This window comes from Lutra lutra, chromosome 2 (assembly GCF_902655055.1).
Source record: "Lutra lutra chromosome 2, mLutLut1.2, whole genome shotgun sequence".
Taxonomy (NCBI): domain Eukaryota; kingdom Metazoa; phylum Chordata; class Mammalia; order Carnivora; family Mustelidae; genus Lutra; species Lutra lutra.
The window spans coordinates 48,429,340-48,451,148 of NC_062279.1; the positions used below are offsets into that span (position 1 = coordinate 48,429,340).

The following is a 21,809-nucleotide window of genomic DNA, read 5'->3' on the forward strand; positions in this document are numbered from 1 at the left end:
ACAAATCACTGGACTTCATCTACAAAGAAAGGTAGTTTAGGCAGGCAGATAAAAATATCAAGGGTGATCAACTTTCAGTTTCCATGTTTTCCAGGCATCATTATTTACTGGGCCCCTTGCATGCTCAGAAGTATCATGACTTACATGACAAATGACAGATTTTCTTGCTTATATATGGGGAATAAAAGAGAGGAATGAGGAGAGACATGACTTAGGACATCACCACAGCAACATTCAATCTTGGGAGCTTGCTTTACAAAATACCTCTCATATGAAATTCTCAGAGAAAGAAAGTGTAACCCCAGAAATTTTATACCCAACCAAACAGACATTCAAAGAGAAATAGAGCCATCATTTAAAAAAAAACATATATATATATATATATATATATATATATATATATATATGTATATGTATATCCATCCACTAAAGAGTATAATTCTCCGGAGTCCTTAAATAAACCGTGGAAAACAATCTTTAGTTAACCAAGAAAGAAAAAAAGGAACCAGAGCAGTTATGCCCCAATTTATAATCATTATATCTCTCCATTCCCCACACTACGTTTCTCTTTATTCCCTACTTCAGTTAATGTTAGCACAGAATCCAATTGTCTAGTTAGCAGACTGGGACTTATATTAGTCCTGTCTTCTCCCTCATTCCCACATCTAATCAGTCAGTAAAGGCCTGTCAAACTGCAAGGCTTTCTTTCAAATCTTTCCACTACTTTACATCTCTACTGGCAATCCTCAGATCAGGTATGAGTCACTTTTATCGGGATTATTATAATGAACTGCAGGGTCATTACTGGCTGGCATGGTGCAGGTACTGACCAGTCAAACTAGGTGTCTGTTGTAGGCACTGGTACAGCACACTGGTGCGTATCAGCTGTCTTTTGTCCCTCATCTGCTTGGTCTCCTTGCCTCCGATATCCACTTACTTCAATCCAGAATCCATATTATAGCTACTGGGATTTTCTACAGCATACAGTGTATTATCTCACTCCTTGACAAGTTCCTGGACGTTTCCGATTACCTGCTGCATGGTCCTGGCGATACAGTCTAAACTCTCTGGCATAAAGATCCTTTAGGACCTTGCTCCCACCTCATCCGTAAAGTCTCAAATTCATTCTCTCTTATTCACTGTCCTACAGCCGCTGTGAACTTGCAGTTTGGTGAAGGCACTATAAGCTCTTTGCGATTCAAGCGTGCCGTCAACAAGTCAAGCGTCATATCTGGAACGGGAATGGAATGCACATTTTCCTAAAAGGCCCTGGTTCTGGTTCTGGAATTACATCTGAGCATCATGAAAGTCCATATGGGATAAGTTCCAGGGCCAAGGGGCAAAGCAACTGACCCAAAAGACTACCAGCCAGAGGCTTCTGCTTCCTCACTTCCTCCCGTTTTGAGATTTCTATGTTTATTAAGCAACCAGCCACTTCACATTATAGACACACTTCATCACTTTTTTTGATTAGTTGACTGACAAGATACTCCCTAAGGAGTGGACTCTCCAAGTGATGGTATTTCCTCTCATTTGTGACAGATTTGCCCTCTCCCACACGACAAGGCAGAGCTGCCTCTTGGGCTCAGAATCAAATGTACTCATTCACTAATTTAACAGATATCTGTTAGGCACCTCCGGCACTGAACTTGGTGCTCCACAGGAAGTACTGAGAGTTATAAGGCCCTTGTACTTGCGAGCCTTCAGTCTAAAGTACACAACGAGTGAATACAAATTGTGATAAGAACACAAGCAGAGCTCAGTTAAAGAGAGTCACTGGGAAGCTTGCATGGTCAGAGTCAGCCAAGACCTCCATAAGTAGAAGATACTTGAACCAGGCCCGAAGGATGAGAGGATGCCAGGCTGCAAAGAGCAAGCTCTTCCCCATGAGAAGATCAAGGGTGAGCTCTGTCCAGGCAGACGGCTTGTCTTCACAGAGAAAAGCAAAACTGCAGTGGGGGCTTTCTCAGAGTCGTGCTCAGAAAGAGCATCTCATCCACTCATGCAAGGGACACAATTTATGTTTTCACGATAATTTGTGTTTTCAAGAACACTCTACCCTTGTAGAGAGAAATGAGATAATCCAATTATGTGTATGCTTGTGAACAGTCTGCTAGAAAATAACATTTAGAATCACACTCACCTAAATGTGCTTTGTGAACTTCCCTTTACAGGTCTTGGTTTGCGACGGCCTTCCCATTTGCAGTGCTCCCTACCAACCTCTGCAAACAAAATTCCTACCATTCTTGGAAGGCTCATCCAGTCCTACCTCCCCCCATGGAACCTTCTCTGACCATTCCAACCCTCTGTGATTGCTGTCTTCTCTGAGCTCCTGCAGCCTTTCTATCTTCCTGTATGAACCATTGCCTATGGATCATTCCCTTCCAGGGGTATCCATCTTGCTCTCTTCTAAGAAGAGATCTAAGATTGGCCTCAAGCCCTTGTGTCCAGCCTTTAGCTCTTCACTGTCTGACGAATCAGTTTTAACATTTATTCAACATGCAGTTTCAAACCTAGGTAGACCACCTACTTACCTACCTCAAGAATTCCATACAACCAAAGACCAACTTGGGCAAGTAGGATCCTTTTGAGTATTTATGAAGGAATTCGACCAGTAGGATATACAGGTGAATACATAGAGAAAAATGACCTAAAGTCATACATATTCTCTCTTCCAAGTGAACAGCTCAGAAAACTTTCCATGTAAGCAAAAGCTGTAGTAAGATTTCCTCAACCAGAGCTCAGGGACTAGCAGTTACGAGAAAATCCCCAAACTGAAGAACAAGTCCCAAACTAATTTTTTTCACGTCAGGAAAAAAAAAGGCAAAGTTCCAATCATTTTTACAGTACAAAAATTTTATTTTTTGTTAGGATAATTTAAAGTTTAAAACTGAAGTAGACATATTCATTTTACAAACAAGATATTCTTTAATAAGTAAGACCATTAAAAACAGTAAACAAAAAAGCTGTCTTTACAAAAAGCTCTGTGCATAGCAACTTTATACTGTATATAACTGACAAAGCAAAACGATAAAATGAAACTATACAGTTTGAAAATGAGACCTTACTATACAAAAGGTAGAGAAGATAATGGTTTTTAAACCATGCATATTGAAATGTGCAAAGAAAAACTGGAAAAAATATGATGCTATAACAAAAAATGAGATAAATAATGAAGTAAATTGTCCCCTTAAATGGAAAATCTTACACAGCTCCTCTTACAAAGATAGGATAGAATTCGTAGTTACCTATAGAAATACTCGTATTCCAAGTGGCACAGAAATAACCTGGGACTGGAATGACTCAACAGCAAGACTGAAGAGGACAGAGTAGCTTTGTTTTTAATTTATTAGCACACTAAAAATAATCCTTACACACATTTGTACAATTAAATAGATCTGTTGCTGCCAAGGTTCTAGCTGAATGGTCAAGGATGTCTGGTATTTAGTTACACACATTTTTCGGTGTAAAGCTACCAACAAATTCTACAATCAGTTTGAAGACAGTACTGCATCATCTTCATGCAAGAGCAAAATTCACAGATTCTAAAAGCAATGCTACTTAAAAAAAACATTTCCTTATGTTGGATTGGCTCGAATCCAGATTGAAACATGCTTAGTTTTGTTCCGCCTTCACTTTGGGACGGTCATGTTTGTATTCTGCACACCCTTCCCCTTTGATCAGATTTCTCATGGGAGAACTTTCTCTCATGTGTTCCCTGTGTCTCGGTGCCATAAGCCCTGACCACGAAGGACCATCAGCAGTAATTCTAAGCATGCCAGGTTTCCAAAACTTTGGATTCTCATGTGCATAGAAATAATATTTGGGTCATATTGAGTAATTCCAGAGTAGTTGAAGACAAATGAGACTGTTGGGGGCTGACTAGCTGTGAACAGGTATCAATGGGACAAACAGAAGGGAGGCGGAATTTGTGAGGTCCTCTAAAACTGGCTCAGATGCACTAAAGATGCTCTTCCATGAGAGCTGCCACAACTTTCACTGTTAGAACCCCAAACCAAAATCTGTATTTGGATTGTATTATGGTACTAATGAGTCAACAAGGAGAGCCCTTACTGGACATCCAACTAGGAAAAAATGGCATCCTTATTGGAAATCCAAATAAGTCCAGATACATCTTAAGGATCGAACAGACTTTCAAAACTCAGCCACTGTTAGCAGCTCCTGCAACATTTCTTAGCCTCAGAGCTAGTTCCAGAAGTATGGAGAGCCCACTCCAGCCCTGGGTCTTTGTGCTGCTTGGAACACAGAAACCCCTAATCTCTAATCCTGCTAAGAATCTGGGTTTCCATCTTTTTGAACATTAGGAGAGGGGTTTAGGGCTTTTAACATTTCTCTTCCACACACCATCCCTTTCTTGCCTGGAAACTGTGTCAGGTAAGATACATATCTTTTTAAGTGAGTTGAATGCCATGAGAGGGGAAATCTGCAGAGAGAAGAAAGGATGTGGACATTCTAAGATTCATGCTTAAGAGTCCAAGAAACAGGATCATCTTCCTTAAATCCTGTCTCTGAAGTTCTCTGGGGCTCACACCTCTGTGCTCAACCAGGTAACCAAAGAGAAGGGGATGTGTGGCTCTGTCGAGGGAGAATTCCAAAGGGGCCACTTGGTTGGGAAAGTCACATGGCTTTGGCTCTTCTTTTAGGTGAGACAGGTGTCTCTGTTCAGGAGGCAAAGCCTGGGATGCACTACCACATGGGAATTCTCTGCACTGCTCAGAGGAGAAGGTTGAAAGCTAATATAAATTTTTAAAAAATTCACAAAGAGTGAATACCAAAAGGGACATGTAGACTATTTAGAAAGTGGATGGAGCTGGGAATGAACTGATGAGTTTGAGTATTTGTGTACACACATGGACTGAATCACTGTTTCTGCGTCAGGCTGTTCTGTAGGAATCTATATAATGTACATGTTCTTGCCCATGGGTCAATCAAATGATGGAAAAAGAGGGGGATGCAGGATGGGGGATAAAAGTCTAGTAAGTAACTGCAGTAATAATCACACACCTTTTAAACTTGTTACTACTGGTTTGCATCATTTTCATTTTACAACAGGAAGAGAAATTCCTCTCTCTTCCAAAAAGGTCTTAATTTCTACCTCTACTTACAATAAGTTACACGTTTATTTATTTAAATAATTGTAAAACATTTTAAAATTTTTCCCTTTTTTTGTTTGTTTTTTTTTTTTGTTTTTGTTTTTTTAAAGAGATTAAACTATAAGCAAACACACATACAACAACATTTCATCATTCAATTCAGGTTTTGTTTAAGAAAGTCTTCCATGCTGGTACCCTGTTTTGTTCATTTTTTTTTTCTGCATAAACTAAATTGGTATCTGAAAGGCTTCATAGAAAATAGAAACTTTCAACTTTTTTTTTCCTACAAAGAAAAACAAATAGTATCCAAAATATTAAGCATGAATTGTTTGCCAATTTTTTTCTTAAATATTTTACAAACATAGGAAGGTGGTTCTCATAATGTTCATAACAAAGAATTGCATTTCTGCTCTTAGCACTGACTACGTCAATGACATCTTTTGTCCTTGTCCCCAAGAGGGTCAGTTTGTGTAGCCACCATGAGAGCTAGATGAGAAACGTGAGACCAGGTGAGATGCAGGTCCTTGCATACCCAAATCTGTCCGTCATGTTCATTCTGGGGCACAACTCTCCCCGAAGAGCTCCTAGTGCTTTCTTCATTATTGGTCCATCAGAGTAAGTAGTTTTGTGCTATCAGAAAGCAGTTCTTCCTCTTCTTTACATTGGGGGCACGACAAGCCCGGTCATGGCTGCAAGGAAAGAGAGGGATGGGAATGAGACTCAGAGATGCTTACACTTGGGTTTCTAACCCAGAGAGAGGGGCAGGGGTGGGGACTGATAGAGTCTGGTACGATGCAGGGAGATGGTGCACTCCGCTGATGTGGAAACCCATTTTCTCCAGGTTTGGTCTAACACACAGCCTATCAGCGGCACAGAAGCATTGTTTCCAAGTCACTGCAATATAAACAGGCTGGTTGAAATTTTGTGGGGAGGCCAAGAGCTAGGTTTTGCCTTGTGTTATATTAATGGTTTGTATACTTGACATGATAGACACAAGCATACAAAAAACTATGTTTCAATGTATTTGCAACATATTTATTTTTCATCATTAGACTATCATAGTTTCTAGATTATATCTAGATTACATATTCTAGAACTATCTAGAAAACTCCTGGTGCCAAGCCTATTGAGTAACTTTCCAGGCATCATTTATAACATCATATATAGCATTTATAACATTTATAACAAACAGGGCTTTCTATGATCCTACGTTTCTATCAACTCTGGCTGAAATGTGGTGAGCTTCCCCCCCCAACCCCCAAGCTCATCTGCCTTTAGCGCTTACTGCTGGTATGTGATGCTTGTTCACTGATGAATACTGATCCACTGGAATAGAAGACTTTAATTTAGTTCCTAATTTGGGAGTCACCCAATCTCCACTCTTCACCCCTTCCATCCCCTAGTAGTGCCCAATGTTTCCTCCAGCTAGTGAAGACACAGATAATACTTGTGCGGGGTACTGGGTCCAAGGTTTCCCCCTTGATGTGGGAAACAAAGCAGCATCAGCACAATGGGGAAAAATCACACAGCAAAATGCACCCCTCTGATCTTTCCTTTCAGGTGATGAACCAATAGAATTTTCACATTCTTGGAAATCACCAGAGTAGTTGCCTTGTGTCAAAACTTCAAGCCATATCTAGTATTTGATCCTTTGAGTTTTATTGTCTCTGGCTCATCTAGAGCTTATCATTGATCACAGAAGTATTTTGCTGAGTGGTGCTTACTAAACTGATAAGCAAATGGCCAAAATTCTTCCAGTTTGCCCCCAACACCACCCCTCTCCCCACCCATGTCCTCCCCTCTCCCCTCCCTCCTCCCCTTCTCTCCATGCCAGCTAGTCTTCTCAGGCAAAGCTGTCAGCTGTCTATTTCCCTGCCCATACAGCCTTTATTGAATGTTTGTGAGATCTGGATTAAGGTCTTACACGGCTAGCAAAGCCTTAATTATTTTTGCCTGTATTACTATATATTGAATCGATGTAACTTTTCAATAAAGGCAGTTCAATTTTGGACACTCCCTGATGATTTGGAGACATAGCAACCCTGGTAATTATCCCAGAGTGTAGGAGGGGTTTTTTTTTTTTTTTTTCCTTTTCCTAGAGGGAGCTGGAAAATGAATCAGGCACATAGTGCATAATATTATCTTAACAATTTATACTCATCACTGCAAATGCCTGATAAATGAGGTAGAAGGTGGGACAGTGAACACTGCACGTAAGCTCTCTGGCAGTAGGATTCTGGCTCACGCTTTCAACTTGAACTTGTCTATTACACTTAAAACTCATCAGCCACTTCTTTTTTCTGGGTCCTCAGAGAGTTACCGAAGGAGCTCATTAAAAGGGCAGAATGCTCAAAGAAGAAGATCCAGTGCCGTCTCTGTTATGTGGTGACCCTGACTTTCTGCTTGTAGAAACCATAGCCAACAGACAGAAAGCAGAAGTTAATTGGAAAAAAAGTAAGCTTGTGTACGGCGGTGGGGGGTAGGGAGTATGCGAACCTACACTTTGTCCAATTTCTTTCTGCCTTTGGCATTTCTTGAGAAGACAATAATCCCGCTTTGGTCCAGGTGGAAAGCAGGTATGGGTGAAGGGTGAGGAGAGGAACTGCACTATTCTTGTCCATGGTGAGACAGTGGGCTGTCATAGCACAGGCCCTGGAGTCGAAATGTCTGAAGTCATTTTACTGTTGGCCTTGGGAAAACTACTTCACTAAAGATGACGAGGATGGTATGACCTTCCCCTTCCGGTCACATGTGAGGCTTGAGCAAGATAATTCATGTATAGCGCTTGGTCCAGGGTCTTGCTGAAAACCAGCCAGTCTCAGAGACGGCTGGTTGTATGTGGCCTCTGCGGATGACTGAGACCATCTCACCTTACAAGTCGAGAGCAGAACCTCTCCATCATCCTGTGATCACTCAAGCACCTCAGAACACACTTTGACTCTCCTACTGTCTGTCTCTAAAAAGGTGAAGCTTTGTGTTTATCACCCCTAGAATCCCAAGATTCCTTCACTCAGTGACCATGGCTAGAGCATTTGATGTCAACTCATTTTCTCCCTCTATGCATCCATGGGACACTCTGTAGCATCGGACCTGGAACTTCTAGCCACCTGAAGCAAAATGAGGAAACATGGGAGTCTGTATGCTGTTCTCCCCTTCCTCCTCACCCTCCTTACCCAGTCTTCCTTCTTCTTCTTAAGGCTCAGATCACCAGAGAAATTGAAAGGGAATTGTAGGATCTAAAATAGGCTTGTGGGGGCACATGGGTGGCTCAGTGGGTTAAGCCTCTCTCCCTTCAGCTCAGGTCATGATCTCAGGGTCCTGGGATCGAGCCACGCATTGGGCTCTCTGCTCCACAGGGAGACTGCTTCCTCCTCTTTCTCTCTCTCTGCCTGCCTCTCTACCTACTTGTGATCTCTGTATGTCAAATAAGTAAATAAAATCTCTTAAAAATTAAAAAATAAAAAATAAATTAAAAAGGCTTGGGACTGGGACGCCTGGGTAGCTCGGTTGGTTAAGCAGCTGCCTTTGGCTCAGGTCATGATCCCAGCGTCCTGGGATCGAGTCCCGCATTGGGCTCCTTGCTCATCAGGGAGCCTGCTTCTCCCTCTGCCTCTGCCTGCCATTCTGTCTGCCTGTGCTTGCTCTCTCTCCCTCTCTCTCTGACAAATAAATAAATAAAATCTTAAAAAAAAAAAAAAAAGGCTTGGGACTTCTCAGTGTTCTATAGAAATGAGACTAGATCCCAGAGCCTACATGTAACTGATGACATTGTCACTCCCACAGACAAAGAACGGGTGGCTCAGCCACTTCCTCGGTTTAACTATTCTGACCTGTGCTGACCAGGAGCTCACATGGCTAAGGACCCTAGAGAGAGCCTTATTTTGGCTATTTCGGCTACTGCTACCCCCACAGAGAAACCTCACTATGACCACACAGATACTTCCAGCTCTTTGAGCCAACTCAACCCTGAGCAGGTAATACCACAGCAAGACTTGGGCATGCAGCAACAGGCAGGGTAGGGATTCAAGGCCATGGGAGCCAGTGAAAAATTGATCCTGGCCTACTGGGGGGGCCAAAGCCAAGCAAGCCCTATACGTGAGTCTCTCTGGACAGTACAGATCCAGAAGATCTGAGACAACCAGCTCAACTTCCCCAATGTGTGAGAGAGGAGGTAAGGGAGGGGCGGTAAGTGCCCTATGTTAAAGACATACTTTTTCTCCTCAAAGTGAAGTTGAAAATGTTGGCCAAGGCTGTCTGGAACAAGGAAAGGGCTGCATCTCTCCTGACTTCCACCTATACCTACACTCCCCCTTAGCCTTTCGTGAGGCTCCCACTCTGCATTTCCCCAATGAGACCTGTGGGGCCCCCACTTGGTTAAGGAATGGACTAAAACCACAGAACTTAGAAAGAGGAGATATTGTCACTGAAGTAGGCATGCAGAAGGGAAAAATAAAGCAAAAACTTAACAATTGCAAACAGTTATCAGTCTGGAGATGAAGCCATTCATAGAAAAAGTTCCGAGCATTCATAGAAAAGTTCACCCCTGAAGGGTGAGATGGAAACCACTGGCCCTTGACGAGAGACAGGGCAGGTGGGCAACACAGTTACAGGCTGAACCTGTTTCCCTAGGGATCCGACATCTAGATGAAAATGAAATATATATATACCTATTTTTCCCTCTCACACAGACAGATGCTTCTGGCTGCTCACACACTGGGTGGCATGTTACCCAGCTGCTTTGTCTAGATGGAAGTAAGAGACTTTTCAGGGACTCTTCTGAGTGCTGGGTATCAGTTCCTATTTCATAGTTTCTGTGTCAAGTCACTTGATTTTGTGGAGACACCCCTGTCTTTTATGGTAGAATGAGACAGGAATCTACCATACCTCCCAGAGCTCTGCTCAGCCACAACTGGTGGATGAACCCTCACATGTGACCCAGAGGATCAGGAATCCATGCACAATCGTAAAGCTACTAGACAGATGCCGTCCCAGGGATCACACAGCTCAAGCAAGGCTCTGCTGTCCTCAGAGGCTTTGAGTGGCAAGGGGTTAACCAACTTCTGCCCTGCTTGGTTTTATCCAACACTTGCTTGTCATGAATGTTTTCAGGTCAAGACATGAAGAAGAGCCTAAAAATAATGTGGGTCGTCAGGATCCATAGTCTTCAACAGGTTCCAATTTGCTCTTTCGTCTTCAGCTGCCTCCCATTCACAGTGAGATGATTAGATTCTCATGTATTCATCACACTTCTGTTATGTTACGTCATAGTATATTTTCAGACATTGCTCAAAAATTGGTTTGATGGGCGATATTAATTTTTGTTCTTAGACAGTGTATGTCTTTTTTTTTTCTTTCTTTCCTGCTCCACCCCGATCTGACACCTGCTATCAATCTGACTGGCATGGAACCAGAATTCTCACAATGTGCTGGTTGCTCCTGTCCATGTGTACCATGGGAATAGGTATGCACTGCAGATGGGAAAGCCTATTAGGTAAGTAGCAGTCACCATGTGGTCTGCTGTGATCTGATGTGACCAGGCACCCTCTAGGAAATTGTGACATGGGCCTATGGAAAGCAAAGGTCTGGGAATTCCAGACAGTCATGGAAGATATATATGGCTCTATCATACTTAATTCTGTGACCTTGAAGAGCCGTCTGACTTCTCAGTTTTCCCCCTTCTTGTTCGCGGGTGGTATAGTGGCTCAGTTGTATAAGCCTTCTGTGTCCCATGATGGAAACACCAAAGCATCTCTTTGTAGGTAAATGGCTAGAGATAGGGACTGATGCTGTGCTGTCTGCTCTTACTTTGTTGGTCCTGTGGCCCATTTATTATGGTGGTACCAAAGTGATATCTTTGCTTACCTCTGAATCCATTTCCATTTCCACTGGAGCAGGCAGGTGAAGGGGAGCCTTGTGGCCTGATGACAGGGGCAAAGGCACTCTTCTGTTTGACAGCAGGAAAAACTGAAGAGGAAAATGGGAGGATGGAGGACGTGCTAGAAGATCCAACAGTGGGACTTGATGACATGACTGGAAAGCAAAGGCACAATCCTCTTAGGAAAGGACAAACCTAGGAGTTAAATTCTGTCTTCAGGACCCATAACCTGTATACATTCATTGAGAAATTACTCATTCACTCCAGGCAGTATCCCAGATCCTAGGGATTATAACAAGTTGAATGTGACAGCATCCCTGCCCTGCCCTGTGGGGGGAACATACAAACAAAACAATGACTAGGGTACAACCCTACTGGAGGAATGTACACAATGCTGGGGAGACTCAGCAGGCAGACTGTTCTTCTGCCAGGGAATCAGGAAGGCAGCAGCAGGAGGTAATACTCTGATAGGTCTTTGTTCATGAGTAGAAGCTGGACAGGAGAACATGGAGATCAACATCTGAAAAATCATCAAATCTACTAAAGAATGGAAGCTTTTTTCACCCTAAAAGAAGTCCTGTCTGGGAGCTCTGTGCTTCCCTGGCAATTCTCAGGGCTCCAGAGGTTTGATCTATGGGGTTAACATCTCTGAGAGTGCCATCTCTATGGGCCACTGCCTCATTAAATGTAAACATTTATTAACATCTAGATTACCTCCCTCTCTCTCTACTTTCAGAGCTCCTGGGAAATGAAGCTGCAAGTCAGACCCCTCTGATGTAATGCGCAGAAAAAGCACCAATATTAACAATAAAATTACTTAAAGGAAGCCAAAAGCTACGTGTTGTAATTTCCAAGAAAAATAAAGGCGATTTCTACAATGAAATGCCCTACCTCTTAATGTCAGATACTCTACCAAGTTACATCATACAAGAAGATAATTTTATCTTCTATGTTCAGCTAGCTCAAGTAAGGGGTAAACTAGAGTTCACAAGGGTAGAATTGTCAGATACAGCATCTTGTGGAATAAGGTCAAGTTCCAGGGACTTATTTTAGCACAATCTCCAGAGTTCTGAGCTGTCACATGAGTTGGTACAAGAATTACTGGAACCTAATGGTCAAAGCCAGGAATGGAAACTTCTGGTTCATATCTCCAGTGACCCAGCTACTCCACAAAGTAAATTTTAAAAGTGAGGACATGAGAGTGACCTATGGTTCAAAGGCCAAGTACAAGGTGAATTGAAGGTCAGCTGTTCTGATGACCTGTGTAAGATTCGGTCCCCATTTCTCCCCTCTCACTATAAAGATATATTTTGTGCTAGGTCACAGAATTGCATATATAAAGCAATCATACAGCATACTTCCAATATGATGTCTTATATAGACAAACCAAAGACTTCAAAAAAAGAGCTTTATCTAAAAACTGCTCATCCTTACATAGTCCTGATTTAAAGAGCTTGCAGAAGGAAGCATCCGAGCACATCTCTTTCTTTCCTCAAGTAACATGAATCAAAAGAATTGGAAAGGAGGATAAAGTCTTGGAAGAATCTCACATAATACTTGAAGATGAAAAAGAAGAAAAAATTGGGCTAATTCACTATTATAGAATAGGATACAGGGTTAAACATTGAGAATGGATTATAGTCACACTCTCAAGCAAAATCTCCTCTTTTCACATTGGCTTCAGCGTCAATGAAATGGGGTCAGGGACCTTTCCTCTTTGTGTAAGGCACAGAATTAGAGGCCAAAGAAAAGCTGAGACTCAGGAGGCCCTGATTCTGACTGCAGTCCAATCTCTGCTACCATGCTATGAACCATGAAGGCATCAAGATGGCGCCTTGGTTTCTGTGTCTGCAATAACACCACCTTCCCCCCTACACTATTACAGAGGAGGATTTTTATAAGGTGAATTAAGCCTACATATACACACCTGATTCTGTTTATATTCAGCGCAGGACTCACTTTTACAAATATTTCTTTTCTAAATAACAGTCCTCAACCTAAAGTAGTTCCATTAGGTCAAATGTGGCTGCCTCAGTGGAAGAGTCACCTCAAACTTTACCAAGTGACATAAGACAACTGTTACAGGGTTGAATAAGCACAGAGCTATAAAATGCCCATTTAAAAAAGAGGTGTATTGGGGCACCTGGGTGGCTCAGTGGGTTAAAGCCTCTGCCTTCGGCTCAGGTCATGGTCTCAGGGTCCTGGGATCGAGCCCCACATCGGGCTCTCTGGTCAGCAGGGAGCCTGCTTCCTCCTCTCTCTCTGCCTGCCTCTCTGACTACTTATAATCTCTATCAAATAAATAAATAAAATCTTTAAAGAAAAAAAAAGGGGGTGTATTTTTTTAGGATTTTATTCATTTATTTTATTTTTTATTATTTTTTTTTTAGTGTTCCAAGATTCATTGTTTATGCACCACACCCAGTGCTCCATGCAATACATGCCCTCCTTAATACCCACCACCAGGCTCACCAACCCCCCACCCTCTCCCCTCCAAAACCCTCAGTTTGTTTCTCAGAGTCCACAGTCTCTCATGGTTCATCCCCCCTCGGATTTCCCCCAATTCACTTATCCTTTCCTTCTCCTAATGTCCCCCGTGTTATTCCTTATGCTCCACAAGTAAGTAAACCACATGATAATTGAAAGAGCCAAGATGACCTTCAACAGATGAATGGATAAAGAAGATACGGTCTGTATATACAATAGAATATTATGCCTCCTTCAGAAAGGATGAATACCATTTAAAATAGTTTTTATGTAATTTTTGTAAAATGCTAAATTAACATCCAAATTATTTAAAAATTTAATGCCACTATATTCGAAATCCCAAAAGGAATTTTAATTTGTGTATTTCAACAAAAACAATTTCTATGTTTGTCTGTTTAAAAAGTGACAACACTGTAAGACCCAGAAAGTTTTGTGAATACTTCATAAGTACTAAGGAGGCATTTATCTTAACAGATATTAAAACTTAACGAAAAATTTACATCAATGAAGTCAGTGTTATACTAACACAGAAACACGCAGACAAATCCTTGGAGAAAAAAGAGGCCAGAAACAGACCTGGATATATATGAGAACTGAAACTTAATAAAGGCGACATTTCAAATTAATGGGGACATAAATGCATGGGAACAATACGCAAGTCCCCTGGAGACAGAAATTTAAAGCGATTCCTCATGTTAAACACTAAGGTAAATGTAAGTGGACTAATCAGTTATTTGCTAAAACAAAATTATGAAGGCACTAGTAGAAAAATTAGGAAGGTTATATAATTTACATAATTCTTTCAACCTCAAAGCCTAAGGAGAACATCACAAGACTGGTCACATGACAAAAAAACTTCCATAACAGAGAGAAGGCAAATGGCAGATTAGAAAAAATCTTCCTGATAATTATTTAGATATGTTCATATCCTTGATAACTGATAGGTTTCTTACAAATTAATTAGAAAAAAGAAAACATCCCAATTAGAAAAGTGGGCAAAGGAAAGGAAAAGCAAAGTCACCAAAGGAGACAGGAAGGAAAATGACCAAAAGGTCTTTACAGACCTGAAAACCTTCAAACTGCTAAATAATCAAATGCAAATTAAAACAGTAACAAGAGGATACTTACCACTTTACGAAATTGACAAAGATTAAGAAGAAATGAACAGGCCAGGGAAACAGATACTCTTCCTTTTCTAAGGGGAGCATTCATCTCTCTGGGGGAGAATTTGGCAATGTGTATTTAAAACCAAAGTGTTTTAAAATGTGCATATTTTTTAACCTAGTAATTTAATTTTGAGAAATTAATCCCAAGGAGATAATCATAAATTTGAAAAGAAAAATAGATTCAAGGACATTTTTATAATTGTGAGAAATTGGGAAAAAAAACGGGAGTGACTAAGCAACAGGGTAAAGTATATCCACTCTATAAAATAGAAAGCTATGCAAATTTTAAAGCTAATGTTGGAGAAGAATATTTGATGACTCAGAAAGATATGCCTCCTCAGATGAATAACGCAAATTATGTCATAACATGTACATCAAACCCAGGCTTATTTTTTAAGAAAACATACAAAATAAAAGTTTAGAAGGATGCGATATAATCCAAACTTTTAACAATGTTCTCTCTGGTCAATGGATTATGAATGCTCTTGAATTTACTCCTTTCACTTGTCCCTATTTTCAAAGTTTTCTGTAATGAACATGCATTACTTTTGATGTAGCAGAAACCAAAGCTGTTAAAATAAACAAGTGGAAAATCTCCTTTGGCGGGGGTGTAAAAAAAATAATATAACCCTTAACAATAGGCATAACAGATTTCCTGTGTGTTAATGTTCCTCTTCGATTTAAGGCTTTACTACTTGCAAACCAGGTTGCCTTTTAACCTTTCTGCTAAAAAATAAATAAATAAATAAATAAAAGCAAAGAGACTAATAAATTCTCAAATTCCTGGGAAAAGCTTCTTGATTGCCGTGAACTTCGCAAAGCAAACATCACTTCTCATCTCTGTTCCCCAGTCTTAGGATACAAGTCTGCATCATTGACAGATTTTATGGAGCCTAGCTTCATATCTGTGACTTTGATAATTCTGCCACTTTTCTTCCACTCCCTCTTTCGTTTATCTCATGGCAGAATCCCATTAGCTGTGCATCAGAGTAGACATTATAATTTCCAAAATGTACCCTTCTATGGCTAGAAGGCCATACTTTAAAAGTTAACAATGGTCATGCCTGCACAGAAATAAAGTGTGTCATTTTTCTTTCCTTTTTTACGTATACATGCTTCTTAAATTGTGCATAATGAGAATGTTACTATTGTAACAGGATTTTTTTCTTTTCTGGAGAAAAAGACAATAGCAATATGTCAAGATGTTAACAAGGTTGTTTTTTATGGTGGGAGTAGGCTTTCTTTTTGAAACTATTTCCATATGTTCTAAATTTTCTATAATCATTTAATACTCTACAATAGAAAATGTCTTGATATTTATTTTTGAAAATATAAAAATATTGAGCCCCAGGGCACAGTCTAAGACGATGTCAATGAAGTAGGACTCCCTGAACATAGGTTGGATTTCTGTATAGATTCTGTCCCAAACTTTGGAACCGCTTGGTGGCGATTCTGCTTTGGAAGAAGTGGGCCCAAGAGTGTTGCAAGCTTGTCAAGTAGACCATCTGTGGGGACATCAGAGCGCACCATTTTAGGAAAGCTGATCACAACTGAAAATTTCTCTGGACATCTCTCTCTCTCTATGGACAGAGGCCAAAGAAAAGGCGAGGACGTCTGGCCCCCAAATCTCTGTGAACATGGGGAGTTAAGGAAAAACCACTTTTCTTCTTATAAGGATTGACTGGCTTGCCGAGTCCCAGCTGGAACTCACCGGCCACCATATCCTCCTTTGCACTGAGCCATTGCATTTGTTGGCGCTAAGGGGTCTGTCAGCATTTCATTATAACCCCCTATTGTCAGGGGTTTAGAATTCAGCCATAAAAACTTGCACTGAGCTGGAACTTGGCACACACTGCTACCGCCAGGAAGTGAAGTTTGTATGTGAAATTGAAAAAACATCTGTTTGGCCATTTTTGAAGTCGTGTGAGAGCAAGAGCAATAAAGATGCAGGTTTCTGATACTCTGCATTGGCCGCAATGCGAATCAACTTGACTGAGAGGCTTGGCTTTATTTCTTCTGAACAACTCTGGCAAACGATTGACTGCTCCATGCCCTGGTCTGGCCGCATCAGACTCGTTTCAAAAAGACAACGAAAAATCGTAGAGTGGTGTTTTTTAGACACAAGCAACAGAATTGACAAAATGGTTTCCCCTGGGCTGTTTTTTGGTATTTCCCAGAGAAGTTAAGACTTAGCTGGCTAGAAATACAGGTCAGATGTTATTGTAATGAACTCCGTGGGGTATTCAGTATTTTTGCAGTAGGGGATTTTATCGTAATGCAGGCACTGTTTGGAATCCATTCCCCGTTTGCGACTTCTTCAGACCCTCCTTCAGAAAATAAAAGGTGCAGGAGATCAGAGGGACCCAGTAGGCACAAGGAGCAGGTTTGCTGTTGCGTTTCTCCCTCCCCTTGGGCAAGGGGGCCTCTTTCTATTTTGCATACACTGTCTTGTTTTAATGGGTGATTTAATGGGTGCTATCATTTTCTTTGTGGCAATGGGGCTGGATGATCAAGAAAGGCTAGTGGAAGGAAGTTGTCACTTGCTAGAGCGGGAAGGTCCCTTTCCTACCAAAGGAATTACCTCGTTAAGAAACCTCAAGCAGTTACCCAGTGGATGTATTCATTTATCTCTTCATCCTCCCTCTGTGTCCGTCTGTCTCTCTCTCTCACCCCTACTCACCTAACCCCTCCCTGTCTTTCTTTTGCTCTCTCTCCCTCATCACCACACTATCCACTATATTATTATATTGGCCATTTTTGAGCTACAAAAAATGATGATTTATGTGGTTCAGCCTCATACACAGATGCTTGTTCATAAATGTACATTGAACATGTAAAATTACCATTTGGAGAAACAAAACAAGTAACTCTATAGGGGTCAGCTTAATTATATATTATAAATACATGAAATATTTCTTATATTATTGAATGATTTTAGAACATGGTCTTCTGAATCTGACCAGCTATTTCTATTCCTCTTTTTACTATTTATGAATTGTTAAGTCATGCTTATTCTTCATATCTTATAAGGGAAAATGATAGTAATAATTATGATTATAACATGGCATAAGGTGGTTCTGAGGAGGCAAGTGGACTCAATATGTGAACATGCTTTCTAGGCTGCGAAGTGGAATGCATTTGAGGGTTACTCTTATTGTTGTCACCATCATTCTATCATATCCTTTCATAGTGGCTCCCCTGCCCTTGTGTCACTTGTTGAAGATGTGGTCCCTTCTGCACATGGGGTACCCTCTCTACAGTGATTCATGGGACAAGTCTCTCCAAGGTCTCAGCCACAGAAAAATCATGTTTCTCCTGTGCTACCCTACCCTCCACCCCGGCAAAACTGTGTGGACATAAAAATCTGATAACGAGGAATGTTTCTCTCTTTGCTTTCCCATCTTGTAAGCCTCCAAACCAAGCTAATGGCTCCCTTGAATAGACTGAATAACATCCGGACTAGACCTTGGATTCATCTGATTTTCCTCTCCATATTTTTTTCTTTATTCTCAGTTTCTTATAGCTATTATTTTATACTTTCATAACACTCAGCTCACTATTAGTATCTCCCAAAGTGTTTTGGAACAAGAGAAGGTAAAAATAAGTAAAGAAATAAATCAAGCCAGCACGAGCTTATTCACCGAGACCACTCAAGTCTAATTGATCTGGGCCATCCAACATGACACAACATAGAACTCACGTCTTGGCAGCAACAAGATTTTAGTTTTAGTAGAAGAACCAGCCTCTACTACCTCTGCTGTTTGGTCACTATGTCCTTAACACACTGAGTAGACTCGCAAGGCTAATGAAGTGAATAGGGAACCCAGAAGTAACCCATGGTTGTGTGTCCCCAGGGAACCAACAAGGCTGCGGAAGCAGCCTCCAGACCCTTGGCATGTCACTCCCTGAGCTGCGGTGGAAATGGCTGTGTGATGTCCTTGACTCATGCTTGTTCCTGGCATAGGGGAACCACTACTCTGGGTGAAGACAGGGTCTGCTCTAGAGCCTTGCACCAGGAGCCAGCATTTCAAGAACATTCCACTCACTCACATACACCCTCCATGGTGGTTTCTCTCCTGGCCTGAAGTATTCTCTAGGTAGGTTTGAGGACACATATTCTCTCAGGCTTCTTAGTCCTCAAAGCACCCCAAATGAGTTTTCACAAACCCCTAGGACATCTAGCTAGCCCAGATTAGGATTGAGAAGTCCATCTCAGATCACTCTCTCATGAGCAGCTAAATTCCATCTCTCAGAAGGTACACAAGGAAGGGAGAGCCATGTAACAAAGTGACCCAAGAGTGTGGTATGACACACAAAATGACCAAGCCACAAATTGTGTTCAAATGATGGCTCTGCACTATCCTACTGGTGTGATCTTGGATGAGTAAACTGCTGTGCACCTCATCCCCCTCACCCACAACAAGGAGAAAGTTCTCATGAGGATGAAAGAAAAACCTCTGAAAGTGCCTAATGAAGAGTGTGTATAATAGTAACTGAAATGGAAACTTCATTCCCTGTTCCACACAAGCCACATACATCTACCCTCTCTTTGTATAAAGCAAATAGCTTCACTCCTTTTCTTCCCTTAAGAAGGTTTGAAGCAACTATGTGTACCGAAGTCTAGCTAAGGGAAAAGAACAAAAAGCACGAAAGACATTTCCTTGGAAAATTGGGCTACTCCTCAAGAAGTCAGTAAGACATCGGTAGGGGTATAACTCTCCCTCAAAAGGCTGAAGAGTAAAACCCAGGGACAGAGACACAGGGAGAGCCGGAAAGATGGAAAAGCCACTTACTTCCATAAGGGGAGCCTGTGGGGGAGCCGTTTAGAAATCCTGGTGACCCTGGGACGCCCAGGTTGGCCATGGGGACGTTGCTGTAGCCATTCATACTGTTACTGGAGGTGCTGTAGTTAGACTGCTGGGGGGTGGAGCTGGAAGAGTAGCCCCGCGGAGAGATGCTGCTTGTGTTGCGGATGTACCCTGGACAGCAAGGAAAAAGCCCAGATAAATGAAATGGCAGAGACCAAATATGGCGGCATGGGCCTACATGGTCCCCCTAACTATAGAGCACTCCAAGCCACCCCTGGGCAGGGGCAGAAGGTCTGCAGTTTGTCTTCAGCATTTATATCCTCCTTTCCCTTCCCCATCCTACACAAGGCCATGTCTCTGATGGTCCCTCCTTCCTCTTTGTTCCCATTTGCCGTCAACATCTCCAGCTCACACAAAGGAGTGATGACTAATCTTCCTAACACATGAGAGCCCTATGAGATCTTAATGACTATCACTGAGGCAAGCATTTTGTGATCAAGTAAAGCCTGGCAGATACTGTGTGCTATAGCCATTCCTTGAAGATTCGCATACATGGGTCCCAGAGAATAAATAAACCAGTTTAACTTTGCTAACCTAGTGTTTCCCAAATTTAGCATACCGCAGTATCTTTTCTGGGAATGGTGAGCAAGAGGCATCCTAATAACATCTCAAAGGCCACTCATAATCTGCAGATCATACCTTTAAAAAAGTTAGTTCAAGGCTATTTCTATGCCCGAGTGGAAGTGGGGAACATCTTTATTTAAAAGTTGTTGCCAAGTTCATCTAAATGTGCTATTCTTTGACCAAAGACGTGGAAGCATCAGCAATTGAGTATAGGGAGATCTGGTCTGTGGGAGGAATGGGGAAGGAACAAGTCCTCCCCATACTTCCAAAACCTTGGCACGGAGAGACCACCTAACCCATCCTGAAATAACCCGCTTCAGGTAATAGTCCCTAAAGCTATTTTTTAAATGAGCTCAATTTGAAGGAAAAAAAAAAAAAAGGCAATCATATATCTGCACCCACCCTGCTGTAAGAAAAACTCACCCTGGTCATGAGAATGAGGAATTCCCTTCCAGTGGATGAATGAAACTGGAAATACAACTATGCCAAGGTTAGGGACATCCTTAAGAAATTTATGATTTAATTTTTTAAAAATGATAAAAAATGATTTGTGATCAACTTAGCCCCTTAGTAAAATCAACCTCAGTGACAAAAATCTTTATGCAATATACTTCACGTGTGAAAAGCACAGACAACTGTAGAGTGTGCTGCTCTGCATTTGCGAATGAGATGATACACAAACAGAAGTCACTAAAGGAAACCAAACCACTCTGCCTCTATGGCTGGGAAGAGAGGGTCATGCATAACAAATGACAATGGCAATGACTCAGCTTCCTTCCACTGTGAAAGATGATAATCACAATAGCAGAACTGCCCATTTTCGTCAAACTACACCTGTAAGTCTAGTTTCAGGAAGTCAAAACCCTTTGAAGTTAATCACAGTTCATCTTAACCTTAAATATTTGCAATTAAAGGGTCCCAACTGGGCCCAAAATAGCCCCCCAATCTCACAAAACACCTATCATGTGGATGGTACTGCTTATCTGGGGACATGCTTCTTTGATGGTATATGAATCAAGCTTTACCTCCCTCTGCTTAAGCAAAACCAACCTTGTAAATGGATAGGATATTTGGAATTTTGACTTGGAGAAAGGGTAGTACCTTGATTATTTCCCTGTGTTGACTCTGAGATGCTGACCCCAAGCTGGCTGCCGTATGAATTGATGCCCATCATGCCACTGTGAGCCGGGGAGCTGGAGAGAGCTGGGATCTGGCTGGGATTCCTGGGGACGCTATACAGGGCTTCTGCAATGTCTGCGGCTCGCTTCAGAATGATATCCTGAAAAATGGCAGATGGAGGTGAACATTTTTATGCAGCGCGAAGAGTCATACTCAACACTGTAAGATGGGAGCATCTAACCTGGTTATTGTGTGGGGTGCCATAGAGGGCCTCCACTAGATCTGCAGCTCTTTTCAATAGCATCTCCTAGGAAAAAAAGCAGAAGGGGTGAGGAACAAGCAAAGGTAAAACCCGCAAATGGCCAACTCAAAGGAAAATTATGTATAAAAACAAAAAGTTTAGACATCATCCCTAAAATATAAATAACTGGCTACGAGGTCCTGTATTTGTTCTGACAGAATTTAACTGTACATATAAATCCCTCTCTGAATACATATGTACACAGAATCCATCTAGACAAAATGGTTCCATCCGTGTTGCGCCACCAAAATAAAAAATGACCAGATGAAAGATGGAGTTGGTTGAAATTACGAAGTCATGGAAGTGCCATAAAAA

At 41.5% G+C, this 21,809-nt stretch overlaps 1 protein-coding gene across 2 annotated transcripts in view; it reads right to left on the reverse strand.

Moving 5' to 3' along the window:
* Positions 1-2,850: 2,850 nt before the first annotated feature.
* Positions 2,851-21,809, reverse strand: part of EBF2 (EBF transcription factor 2) — a 191,464-nt gene continuing 172,505 nt past the window's right edge. For both annotated transcript variants that reach the window (XM_047717385.1, XM_047717386.1), the window contains exons 12-16: positions 21,435-21,500; positions 21,176-21,353; positions 19,436-19,621; positions 10,977-11,144; positions 2,851-5,803 (exon numbers count right to left, since the gene is read on the reverse strand). In XM_047717385.1, coding sequence (XP_047573341.1) covers positions 5,772-5,803; positions 10,977-11,144; positions 19,436-19,621; positions 21,176-21,353; positions 21,435-21,500 — 630 coding nt within the window. In that variant the 3' untranslated portion in view covers positions 2,851-5,771. The remainder of the gene's footprint in view (positions 5,804-10,976; positions 11,145-19,435; positions 19,622-21,175; positions 21,354-21,434; positions 21,501-21,809) is intronic.